The 13,976-nt window shown below is 35.3% G+C and overlaps 1 protein-coding gene across 1 annotated transcript in view; it reads left to right on the top strand.

The window, feature by feature from the left end:
- CADM2 (cell adhesion molecule 2) overlaps positions 1-13,976 on the top strand; it is a gene marked incomplete at its 5' end in the record, with an annotated part of 679,347 nt that overhangs the window by 429,085 nt on the left and 236,286 nt on the right. The window contains one exon of the mRNA XM_082052398.1: positions 10,461-10,491. Coding sequence (XP_081908524.1) covers positions 10,461-10,491 — 31 coding nt within the window. The remainder of the gene's footprint in view (positions 1-10,460; positions 10,492-13,976) is intronic.

Here is a 13,976-nt window from a genome sequence, read left to right as displayed (position 1 = left end):
CAGCAGCTCATGTCAGTGGTCTGGGGATGTTCTTGTTAGACTGGCAAGCTGTGAGCCACCCCTTTTGAAACTAACTCAGATTAAATGCAAGCTGACGAGAGTGTAGTTTTCTAATGTTAACTGCTGATCACCTAAGCAGAACTTTTCAGCTCATCAGCTTAGTGCTCAGTGTAAAAAAAAAAATAGATTAAAAATAGATTATTTTTTTTTTCTTGTTGCAAAAAGCTTCCAGATTACATCTTCCCCCACAGACGGTGCTTCCAGCTTTTTACTTACTATAATAACACTTTGGGCATGTTATTACATACAGTAATCTGAGAGTGATATGGACAGCCAGGAATACTGATAGGTGCTGTAAACATAGACCAACTCTTAAATGAATCCTGCACAAACCATTTCAGTAGAGTGGCAGTATACTCAAGTAGGAATAGAAATGTTTTTAATGCTCAGATCAAAAAAAATAAGGTTCAGGTCAATATTAGTAGTATCATATTTGGAACAATTATACCTTCTTCAAAACAATTTTTATTTTTTTAAGCTTCTTTAACAATGCTCTAAATTCTGAATTTAATATTACTTTATTTTCTGCCTGAAAAAACTAATGGCTGTTTTATGAGTTTTCAAATTCTGCATATTCATTCACACATATACTTGTAGATTCTGCATATTCATTCCTCTCTTTCTAATAGAGAACTTGTATTTCTTTATACAAGAAGAGGATAGGGATGGGTGTAAAATCATAAGTCTGGAATTGTGAATTCTTGAATTTGTGAATTTTCAGCTGTAGTTCTCATATCTGTAGGAAAGTTGCAGAAGAGGTGACAACTTTTACTGCATTAGCTTGCATATTCAACACATATATACATTTAAAATAATAGCGGAAAATTAGAACCATATACAGGAAATTACTTTTTCATTAATTTAATGTTTGTGAATTTAATGCATATGTCAGATAAAATGTCAAACATGCAATGAAAGATGGTCTGTGGTCAAAATGATTTAGAATGGGGATGAAATTTATCTCTTGATATTGCATCTTTAAAAAAATAATTTTTCATTTACGTATCTCACACAAGCTACAAAAATAAGTCATGCTCAGTAAGCCTTGGCAAGGCAACTTTTCACCTTAACAGTACTATTAGGCATCACATTGGATATTGGTAGGCAAAATCGAGTGGCAATTAGTCTTTTCTGTTTCCAGCACCTAAATAGAGTCCTTTTTTGTAAAGCTTAAAGAAAAGATAGTAGTTAGCCTTATTTTTAGTATGATTATGAATAGCAGATGATAAATTACAGTCAAATATTTGAACTTCAGATATCGTACACATAGTTGGCTTTTTTCTTACGCTTTACTTGTGTTTCTTGAACTGTCAGAAAAACATAGAAAAAATGGTAGTAAATCACATGAAATAAGTGCAATAATTATTCTTTAATATTACTTTACTAATAGCAATATGATCCAGTTGAAAGATTCACCTTAAGTTTATCATCATCCAAAGTAGGTACAGATGCAATAAATAATTCATATGGAAAGCAATGTGTCTTCCTTCCTTGTTTCTGAGAATAAATTGCCAAGTATTTATTTTAAACTGAGTCATTTGAGTGTGGTTAATACTACTTTGGTATAAGTTGGTGTTTGGGTTTTTGATTGTTTAGGGGTCTTAACAAAACATCGTGGTTGATTTACATCTTCACCACTTTTATTGTAAAGAGCTAAATTATATTTTTGTATTTTGATTACTGTACAGATAAGTTTTAATATTTTTAATTTGTCTTGATAAGTGAAAAAATGCTGAGAAAAAGATTTCATTACTCTTCAGAAGTGAATGTATACTTTTAATATGTATAACAATATGATCCATTTTTAGTTAAAATAAATTTCACTCATTATCATACATGCAAATAGCTATTTTCAGGAGTATGATATACAGTTTGTCAATTATGAAGGTATTTTAATGTCTCTAAATCATCCAGTAAGCCTCACTAATTCCAAAGGAGTCATTATGTTCTATAATATTGAAACTAACTCTCTGGAAGGTCTGAAGCGGAATGGCTATAATGTATCAGGTCAAGACAAAAAGTAAAGCTTTCCAGTATTTTTCTTGACATGAGAATTGCAGTGATTGCCAAGTGGTGATGAAGAAAATCCCTTGTAGAATTTTTAGTGGCTGAATAAAATCATCACTGAAAAGTCACATCTGAAATTCCCATTCTCTAACTGAAGAAGAGCTTCAATTTAGAACATATTTACTGTCAAACATTTAAACATATGAAAATCCTGTCTCTGCACTTTATTTATTATGGTATTTTTTTCACCAGTCATGTCAGTTACCCAAGTTTGTCTCCTAATGTATGGAAAAGCCTAAATTGATAATAATTGAGGAATAAAAAAAAAAAAAAAAAAATTTGTTCACAGTTTTAATTCTCTGGTTTTTAAGATATGTGCATGTTTCCACATGCTTCAATTGCTGTCCCATTGACACTTAATTTATACTTCAACCTTATTAAGAAAGCATTTCACACGGATGTTCTATTATGGATGTGTTTTAACACATGTTCTCATGGGCTGAGATGTTAAAAAAAAAAAAAAAGTAACCATGCCATGAAAGGCAATTGCCTTTCCAAAACCTTCATAGGGTTTACAGTAGATTAATTAGTTGTACGTGGAAGTAAAGTAAGGAGAACCTTAGCTGTTTGCCTGCCTAACCAGCTCCTTGCTAACATTTCTGATTTCATGCTGGTTGTATAAGGGCTTATTTTGAAATACAAGAACTATTAGAGCTTTGTGGGTTATCAGAGCTGTGGACTGTGCATAGAAAATAATGTATATAAGCAAAGTAGACTCAGAAAATGTCTAGTTGTAATAATGTAGGACAGCAAATACAGTTAAAAAAATAATCTGATATGAGACATGTATGCCACAGGTTGCTCCTGGGTTGAGCAAAATGGAGAAGGTGTAGTTTGAGGTGTTTTGCCTGCATTGATATGCAGAGGTGAAAAGAAACATGAACTCACTTCTTCCAGCTGCTTGTGCCCAATCACAGTTACGTCATGACAGCTAGTTCGTTCCGAAGTAGTTTGGTAGGTGTATCCAAGTGGATTCTTTTCTTTTCTTCTATTTCTAGAGACCTGACATAAACACAGAAGCAAAAACTTTTCAAATATTTGGTTTAAGTTTTATGATAACTGTAAAAGAGATCTGAGAGAAAAACTGAGTACTTGTATCTCTGTCTGACATAATGACACAGCCTCGTGGAGTTCTTCGTTGTACTACTTTGGAACTGTTTTTATAAGTAAATATTAAAACACTCTGTTACTTTGATACAATGAAATATAAAAGTTGTATTTACTCTTGTTCACAAACTATATTATTCATTTGTAAGTGAAATTTCTGTGAAGTTTTGTGGAAACCCAGCTTATGATGAAATTGATTACTTATTGTTTGTAGAAGTTGCATGTCCAGCTGTATTATAACATACATAAAGCTGGCATTCTGGGACAGACAAATCATGTTATCTAGATGCCTTTAAGAGAAGCCTTTAGGGTATGATTTTACTCGTCTTCTAGTTTCACTATATAGTAATATACTGTGTTATGTGTTTCCAGCTGCTGATTTGAATAAGCTACAGCCGGAATGCTGAACTCTAGTGATGTTTAGATTATAAGATGCTTCTGCCGATCTCCATCATGCCAGTTATAATGAGTGTTGAGAACAAAATTACTATATTTATAGACTATTTTTCAGAAAGAAAATGGAGCTGCATGTTCTTCAATATTTTGTGATTAGTATTGCATAATAAAAGTCATTGCATGTGATAAACTAGTTGCAGTTTTAAAATATTTTATGTGTTTAGCAGCATTTTAGGAAGTTTGAAAGATGCTTATAATCATTTTAGCTTTTCTATTCCAGTATACCAATTGCTTCTCATTATCTGGGTTCAGTAATTACTATTTTACATATCTATATTCTATTGGGTTGGAAAGGAAAGCTTCTGAACACAAGAAAACATTCTGTCATTACCTGGCACCGAATTCTAGAGTAATAGTGTGGGGGGAAAACCAAAATGCTGGAATCTGTGCTCCTTCACCACGTTGCCTTTTGAAGTTTCACCAAGTAAAATATAATTTTATAGAATTTCTAGAGTTTCTGCTTCCTATAAAGAAAAGTGTGCTTTAAAAGCAACATTGCTTTTTCTCACAGGGCACAGTAAACATACGGTAGCTGCTGTTTTGATTTTTTGTTTCTCCGTTAGTAATAGAACAGTTGATTATTACTGCCCAGGATGTATGGTCAGTTCATGGGTTTGCTACATGCAGTAATATGTAGTAGTGTGTTGTCATTTGGGTCTGCTCATTAACTTATGTAGTTTATGTCTGGTTTGCCTATAGGTTTTATAGTGTGTATGTACGAGAGACATTAAGTAAGATGGGTTAGTATTGTTTTGTTTAATAACAAGTTGCTTATTTCTGGTTTGGGTTACTAATTATGGGCTGAATGTAGATCCACTGAACACAACTGAAGACCTTTATGACCTTGTTAGTCTTGGATTTGAACATCTGCTGCTGCTGTCAAGAATTATTACGTTGTTCAACAGAGTAGCAGATATACAAAAATAATGTGGTACAGTATGTATCTTTGAGATACGTTTGTACTTTGTAGGTTAACAGTCAAGTTAGTATTTATTAATGGAATTGGAAGGGTGTGTTAGCATTTAAGATGTCCTTAAGAAATGGACCAAATAACTTTAAAGCAACAGAATGTTCTAAAGACAAGGGTGAAGTCCTGTATTCAAAAAGGATAAAATAAATATGTAAAACCAAAATGGTCAATAGGTAGATGTACAACAATATGGAGGGAAGGACTAAGAGTTCGTGTGGGCTTGAACACAATGTAATGGTGTCTTGTTAGACCCAAGTGCTATTTTGGGGTGTGCAGCCGAAGAGCTAGATGGAAGGCATTGTAAGTAATTGTTGCACTTTGCACTTGCCACTTCACATACTTTTTTTTTCTTTTTTTTTTTTTTTTGCATATCAATTCATTCATAGTTTTTCTCTTAAACTCTGGGAGGAAAAATATGTTAAATTCTCATAATCAAAAAGGTTTTTCTTTTTCCAAAGATCAGTCAATGAATAAGTGAAATGTGTCTCTTTCTAGAGGGAAATTACCTGATGTCATCTTGGGAACTTGTGGATAGAATGATGCAAAGACAGAATACATAAGAGAAGGTCCCATGTTTAAATTCCATATAATTACATATGCATGACCGCACAGATCTTTAATGGTTATACAAATAGAGAGATTAAGACTTATTTGGGAATATTTGCATTCTGAATATATCAGCAAATGCCACTAACTGATAACCTAGAAATCTCCCTGAGAAGAGTTTGCAGAACTTATGTACAAAAAATAATGTTCACTATAAAATACAATGGCATATCAATAAAGGCAATCAAATCAGCAGTCAGAAAATCAGAAGTAAACAAATCTAGTCATGAGAATATATCTAGGTTGTTTAAACCATATCCTAATCTAAAAGAACTCACAAGGTCCCATAGTTCTATGCCATCTTTTGGCCACACACTTCAAGACTATACAGAAGTGTCTTCTTGAATGCAGGAGACTCAAAATCCCACTAAGAAATTCAGGTGATTATGGTGGTTTCTTTCTCCTTCAGTGGCTTTTGGAATAAATGCTGTTGTTGAAAAGGAGGTGGTGAAGCATGTTACATTAGAGCACATGCTGGTATCTTTGCTTTGAATGAGTCTCCTAGTCTGTGAGAGTCTAATAATCTGCATTATTCTCCAGAGAAAATGATCCTGCTAAGCCTTCTGTCACACAGAGGAGCTTTTCCACTCAGAGAATCAGAGTGAGCATTTAGGTGACCTAAATGACCAGTGATAATCCATCAGTTTATCCAAAGAAAAAGAAAAAGTAATCATCATCATCAAATTAAAAAGAAAATTCTAAATTTAGGTAGTTTAAAAATAACTCATTTCAAAAACTGGAAATCTGCTTCATATGTTGGGGGTGTTGGGAAAGAGAGTTGTGGGGTTTTTGTTGGTGTTTGGTGTATGTGGTTATGTGGTGTTTATTGTCTTTTGTTCTGTGGTATTTTTTGTTTCATTTTGTTTTATGCTACATCTCTGATAGTTTTTAGTATTCCAGCATTGCAGAAGGCTTTAAGACTAGCATAAAAATACAGACAAATAAATATGTTGAAACTATAGGTTGTAGATGCCTTATTTTTTTTATTGAAGATGAGAGGACCTCCAGATTTGCTGGAACTGTAGGTTACTGTATTCAGGAGAAAATCGGTGCAATGTGTTTTATGAGTGTGAGTATCATCTTGTTTCTTTTAGTGAAAAGAGCTATTTAGTAATTATAACATTTAGATATTTTACTGTTTTTTCCTCTAGCTGCATTCTTAGTATGTGTAATAGGTGAAATGAGAACAAGGCACTGACCTCCAACTTTTCACTTTTTCTTTTTTCTTTCTCCATATTTTCTGAAATAAAAGGTTAGGTAAGCTGGACATCTAGGGGGAATACTTTTCCCCTTTTTTATTTTTATTGAGCTGTTGAAGTAATTGGAAGAATGTGGGGTTTTTTCCAAAGACAAAAGAAAAAAAAAAATCAAATAATAAATCACCTATAAGAGAAAAATAAAATAAACACTATATCAAATCTGTCTGAAAATGTCCACAAAATTGAACAGCATAGAGACAGCTGAGTGTGGAGAAAATATTGAACAACTTGTAACCACCATTTATCAAAGAATGTAATTTAACAATTGTTGGCATACAAAAAGCAAGAAGTCAGAAAGATATATCACAGAAAAAATAAAGCACAATATATTATTGATATTTGAGAGCAAGGGTATATATTAGGGTTTTTGAAATTTGAATCAAAATTTTATGCTCAAGCAATGATTTTTAAAAACATTGATTCAGCAGCATGGTTACAGCAGAAATACTTTTCTGATTTAAAAATTCCCTAAAAACCTTAGTTCTGTGAAAATTAACTGCCATGGTTCAGGACTTGGCACACTTTTCCTCCCCTTTCCTGATCTCTCAGAGTGGGCTCCCCTGAGGTCTCTGACCTCTACTTCTTGCTGCTCTGTGATCCTCTCACTCCCAGACCTTCCCCTAGTAGCCAACCTGTTTGTTTTGCACACACTGTGACCAGAAGAGCCTTCAGAAAATAAAGTATTGATTGATTTTGATAGAACTAAGGATTAATAGAAGAGTTTGGGCTTTTTTGTTTTGTTTGTCTCTCTTTTTTATTTTTCTTTTTCCTCAGTCTTACCTAGAAACCTAGTTGCTCTGTTGTGCCTTTCAGCCTGACTTTTGAGAATATGGTCTTTCTTCTCTCTTTGTCTTTCTTTCTTCTTCTTAAATTCCAACAAAGATCACTGTTCACACTTTTCTGTAGTATGCTTCCCTATCCAAAATCAATTTCCTAAGAAAGACACAGCAGAGTAACTAAAGAAAAATACCCCTGTTAAAGTGAAGAAATCTCCAAACGTGGGGAAATACCAGAAGTCATTGTCTTTCCTTTTTATCCATTTCCCGACTGGCTTATTAATTCCACCAAAAAAAGTAAGTGCCAGCTAAATACAGTAAATTCCACTGTTCATGTTACATTGTATCCATAAATTATTCCTGGCTTGTCCTAATCCATTTTAGTTGTATTACAGAAGTTTCAAATCAGTGTACTATAAGTATACTATTTTGAGAAGTGGGTGAGTCACTGCCTTGAAGAGCTCTCTTTGAGTCAGCAAGCAAGGGAGTCTAGGTGGGGAAAAACAGAATGTGTTATGTGAAATGCAGAGAAATCATCTGACTTGCTCAAGACTTAAAGCACGTGTAGATCCTTTGTAATGTTTTTAGAAACCCACAGGTCTGTTGTCACTGACATCAGTGGCACAAAAAGCTGAGTTATCACATTTCTGGTGCTCTAACCGAGACATCAGCCTCCCTCTGCTAAATTTCAGTCCTGATGATGCTCTTTTGAATATTTATGTATGCTTGTCTCCTCCTATGACCTTTCACGAAGTAATAAGAAGAAAAGGTGGATAAAAATTTTCAAACATGTTGGACATAGATTGAAAATTGTCTTCTCTTTACACAGAGTGACAAGGAGACTAAAGAGGGAAGAGCAAAAAATTCTTTCACCTTTGGAAAAAGAAATACTAACCTTAATTATAATAATGAAAGAGAAATTTTCCCTCATGTTACGTATTAAAAAGATGGGTCGTTGATGGAAACAGGTCCCGTTAGTTCCTATATATAGGTAGAATGATATTTTGAAAGACCATTTTCAGCTAATTTGGCTGTTGTGCAGTTTGAACTTTATGAATTGATTTGTAATTGGACTGTGCTGTCAATGGAAAAACTTATAAGTATTGAACATGACATTTTTAAGAAGGTCACTGTCATCTAGTCCTCTATTAGTGGATTTACAGAGAGTTATAATTGGTCTAACAAGCTTAGTAACCTGTCCTACTTCCAATTATAATGTACAACCTCATTTATATCTTTTCTTTGTTTACTGATACATGATAGATAATAATTCTCTAGTGCTCATGCTTCAAAATAAAGCTATCTAATCATAGAATGGTTGGATTCTTTTAATATCCATGTATATATGTACCCATACACATAGATTATATTTAATTTACATATGCATGTAGGTGTGTATATGTATTTATTCTGAACTATTAAAGTACATATATATTTTTTCATATAGGTATGTGTATATATATACACACACATACATATATATATTTAATTATGAATTATGAATGTGAGTATGAAGTCTCCGGTTGCTTTTGAATTACCTCACGGGGAGGCGTGTTTCCTTCAGACTTTTGTTGAGTTTAAATGATTGCTCTGGCTTGAAGTGATAAAGTGTTAATGTAGATGTAATTCACAGGACAGAGAAAGAAAGGGAAACATGACAAAATTAACAGGTTGATGAACTTGATGCATTCATTATCAGCTTATATGTGAACAAAGGGGAAACTGGTCACTTATTATAAAATTAGAATGGCACCATTAAATTTGTTTACTATGCAAGCAATTTTTAGTAGGATTTACTGGCTGCTTTGCAGGTGGGTATGTCTTGTTAAACAGCCTTGCAGAAGCAGCTCTGCAGAAGCATTTGCATGTGTTGTACCAACCCAAAGCAGCGTTGTTCTGTTGATTTCAGACACCATGGGACTGCTTTTTCAGTTTTGTTTTCACTGCCAGGAGAATTTACATTTTCGGGTGCATTCACAAAGTTAAGATTTTTAATTTTTCAACAATTCTTCATATATGGCAACTTGGCCATCACTGCCATGCTCTCCTTACTAATACTTTTATGTGTGAACAAGAGAAGCCAAGAGAGCAAGAGTGTCTGTTGGTCAGAAGTTTAGCTGCCTTTCAATTGTGAATGCAGTTCTGCCTTAGAAGAGGTGCCAGCCAAAGAAGAATAATTTGTTTTGTTTTTCTGAGGTACCTTTCTTGTCATGAATATGCTCTTGAAAGAATGCCTTTCAGAGTGCATTTGAGATTTTAAAAAGTTGTGGGCAGTGTCTTTTATGTAATTTACAAGCTAGCAGAGTGATTCCATTTTCACTTTGGATTCTGATAAATCTTGTATATCAGCAACATTATCCATGAGAGTCAGAAAACAGAAAGTAATAATTCTGTTGGTTTTGGCGGTAGGGTAGATGTTAGAGGAACATAGTAACGTCCTGTTTTTTTTGTGTTTTTTTGGGGTTTCTTTGGTGCTTTTGGAACTAATAGTGTAAAACTATGTTTCTTCAGGAGGCTCAAGGAAAGCTGTAATGTCTGCACCTTGTCTGCCTCTCTTTTTTCTAAGTTTGAAAACTGATCACTGTTTGTTAAAATACTGTCTGCTCTTTTGCTTTGCATGTTCTATTCGGGTGCATAAACAATCTGAATATATAGGTTTCAATGAAGAAAAACAATGATCATGTAACGCAGATTATAAATAACTGGAGTACCTGCAATTTAAATCATGTTTGTTTGCATCAGCCTCACAGGAAGATGATGTTTCAAGAAGTAGGAACAAGGGAATGATTTCAGGTACTTCAGAAGGTACTTTTGGCAAAGCAAATTGTGCTGTAGGTTTTAGAATTCACGAATGTGTGGACACATGCTCTCACCTACTTGTGATTGATAGTTCATGATTTTTCTGCGCTCCTTGCCATGCTTTTTGAGTGTGTTTTGTGATATATTTTCTAAGTTCTCAACAAGTCTTCTGACAGAATCGTAGATCTGATCTATCTCATAGTACTGCAGTGTCTCAAACAAATTGGTCAAATAATCCTAGAAATGGTCTTTCTTAGCTTTGAATCGATAGTGATAAAGTTTCTCTGTATTCTTACTTGCTCAAACGTCTGTCTAATCTATCTTTGTTCTCTTCTTCTGCAATCTTTTCCTTGCTTCCAGTGGCTGCTACAAAGAGCAAAGGTAGAGGTGAGTGTCTGCCTGCACTCTTCAATTTGCATTGCATGGTTCTGCAGCCCATGTATTTTCTCACAAGGTTTTATGATTTTTTCTGCTTCTCAAAGCCAAGAGAGATATTTTTAGATTTTGTGGTATAATAGATTAGTTTTTTACAATTTTGTAATTGCCCCTAAATGCAGACTATTTTCATTGTTTATCAAACATCACTATTTATACTATATTTTGTTAATTGTTTTAATTTAGGAAGTTTTTTAGGAAAAATATAAAACCAAATGCATTGTAGTTAGATTTCTGACTTGCATTGTAGTAATGTAGGAGTATTGTTGGCATTTTAATCAAAATGGGGATATTACATGAAAATGCTCATGAATATGTAAATGTAATTTATATTTTTACATCTAGACATAGTCATAAATACCTGAACAGAGAACAATGAACATAAGCGTCTCCTAAGCATTTCCCATCTTCTCACACTAGTATAAAATGATCATCACTATTTCTGATAGCATACCCATCTATAGAGAGGCATACTATGATCTCTACAGAGCAGCAAGGTGATTGTCACAAATCAGCGTGACAAAGAAGTAAACCTTTCAGAATTAATCATGTAAGGTCAGTTGCACCTTAAACCATTCCCTGAATTTCAACAAAGCAGTGATGTAGCAAATGTAACCTGATTAGAGCATTTTTACTTGCATGTACACATAAATGTATGCATATATGTGTATATATACATATGTGTATGTTTATTTATGAATATATTTTTTCATAGAAAATCCTGAAAATGTATATTTTACTAGAATTTATCTAACATTTCTGATAGATGAGTTGTTTGATAATTAGACATCAGATTTTAAGGCAAATATTTATACTTGGTTACATGTAGTTTGGAAGTTAAGGACTCTCATATTCACGGTGTTTGTTAAGTTCATTTATATACAATGTCTAGGTTGAAGCTGTTGAACAATAATAATAATAATAAAGAAAACACAGCCAACTGATGGTGTTTATGTATTAGAATAATCAAATCAATAAATAAAATACAGCACAGCTGCTTTTTTTTTTTTTTTTAAAGGCTTGCATGGCTTTTTGTAAAAATCTTTTCTCAGAAAGTTTGCATGCATTGGATGCCATGAGTGAGGGGAGTGGATGAAGTCAAATTTGCATAATTGTCAATGCATGCCACGAAGTTTGCTTTACTCTTTTCTGTACTGTCATATAGTCACTCAGCTGTGCTGTGTAACAGTGGTCAAGAGTTCAAGACCTTCATCATCAATGAAAGCAAAACAAAACAGAAAACAAAAAAAGCACACATCCACGGAAGCAAAATTTCAGCACAAATAAGTATAATCTCATCAGTATTCAGCAATTACTTCATGTACCCATATATTGCCATTCAAACAGGAACTGCCCTGGAGGCACAGGAATTATAAAATGAGTCAGAATTACTCATGGGCTCAAATCATCTGTGAATACTAACACACCCTTATTTCAGAAGTGCACGTGTGTATTGAATAAACAGCTGAAACTATATATAGTAAACTGGGTTTGACGCTGTGATAACGGCAAATCCCATAGTCTGTAGCTGTGCATTATCTTTGGAGTTCTCTTGCTCAGTTGTACAGTGCCTTCGAGACATCATCAGCTTTTCCTTTGGTACTGAACAGCCCTGTGAAGAAGGTACCAAATACCCACCAGGAATTCAGTCCTACAATAGTTGTCTTTTAGCAAAACTGTGGGACCCATCTTCTAGTCTTGTGTGGTGGAAGACATAAAGTAGCTGATGCCTTACTGCTTTTTCACATTGCTCTGTCTAAGCAATCAAGAGAACCTGTTCCTTCTTTTGAAGTATAACACTTAAGTGGCAAGCACTTATCTAATACAGCATTGGAAATGGCAACTCCCAACTTGAGGAAGTGCTTTGTTGCAGGAGGAATTTCTATTTTGGCATTTATTTCCCTGAAATCTAGCACTCTTACATCTATGCTTCTATTTATGGATCTTCATCTTTCCTTTCTCAAAGTTTGGAATTTTTGCTGCCATTTTCAGCAAGATGAAGTTGACACTCAAGCCTGCCCTGAGATCAGAGGGTTCCAGAGCATGTTAGTAGGTGACATTGTATGGGTTCACCTGTCATAGAATCATAGAAACATTTCTGTTGGAAGAGACCCTCAGGATCAAGTCCAACCATAACCTAACCTGACTCTAGGACTAAACCATGTCCCTAAGAGCCTCATCTAAACACCTTTTAAACACCTCCAGGGATGGTGACTCCACCACTTCCCTGGGCAGCCTGTTCCAATGCCTGACAGCCCTTTTCATGAAGAATTTTTTCCCAATGTCCAATCTAAACGCCTCTGGCGCAACTTGAGGCAATTTCCTCTCATTCTGTCACTTTCTACTTGGGAGAAGAAACCAACACACCTTCCATGCTACAACCTCCTTTCAGGTAGTTGTAGACAGCAATAAGGTCTCCCCTCAGCCTCCTTTTCTCCAGGCTAAACAACCCCAGCTCCTTCAGCTGCTCCTCATCAGACTTGTGCTCCAGACCCTTTACCAGCTTCATTGCCCTCGCCTGCACTTTCTCCACCACCTCCATGTCTTTCTTGTGGTGAGGGTCCCAAACCTGAACACAGTATTCAAGGTGGGGGCCTCACCAGTGCCAAGTACAGTGACACTATCACTTCCTGTTGGCTACACTATTCCTGCTACAAGCCAGGATGCTGTTGGCCTTTTTGGCCAACTGGGCACACTGCTGGCTCATGTTTAGACAGCCGTCAGTCAAGACCCCCAGATCCCTCTCTGCCAAGCATCTTTCCAGCCACTCTTCCCTGAACCTGTAGCGCTGCCTGGGGTTGTTGTGACCCAAGTGCAGGACCCAGCACTTGGCCTTGTTGAACCTCATACAATTGGCCTCAGCCCATTGATCCAGCCATTCCAGATCCCTCTGTATGGCCTTCCGACCCTCCAGCAGATCAACACTCCCACTCAATTTGGTGTCATCTGCAAACTTACTAAGGATACACTCAATCCCCTCGTCCAGATCGTTGAAATGTTGTTCATGCTTTGTTAACGTGAGAAACTCCTGCTGGTCTCCAGCTTCCCTCCCTCTCCTTGTGGGATTGTTTACAGGCAGAACATTAGAGCCCTTGTTCTCAAATATTGCATTCCATGTTTTTTCCTGAAGCATTTTCTCAGACTTTGTTGAAGGCTGTTTGCATTCAGTGTGGCACTTAGTTTAGGCTTGAAGGTCATCTCATCTGCAGATCATCTGGACTGAGTAAGGATGAACTACCAAGTTCTGGTTGCTCAGAGCCTTACAGACAAATTGAAGTATCTCTAGGATCAGAGATATCACAGTTCTAGGTTAGATTTATGCTATCATTGTTGTCTTTTACCCTGGTTTTCTTATTTCTAGTTTATACTTTCTGTTAGCTAGAAGAAACTGCATGAAATTTTTTTGTGGTCTCCAGAAAGGGTAAATACTTGGATTTTGCA

The sequence above is a fragment of the Streptopelia decaocto genome (assembly GCF_964273445.1).
Source record: "Streptopelia decaocto genome assembly, chromosome: 1".
NCBI classification, from domain to species: Eukaryota; Metazoa; Chordata; class Aves; order Columbiformes; family Columbidae; genus Streptopelia; species Streptopelia decaocto.
The sequence above is the reverse complement of the archived record's forward strand: the minus strand, read 5'-3'. Positions and strand labels throughout refer to the sequence as shown.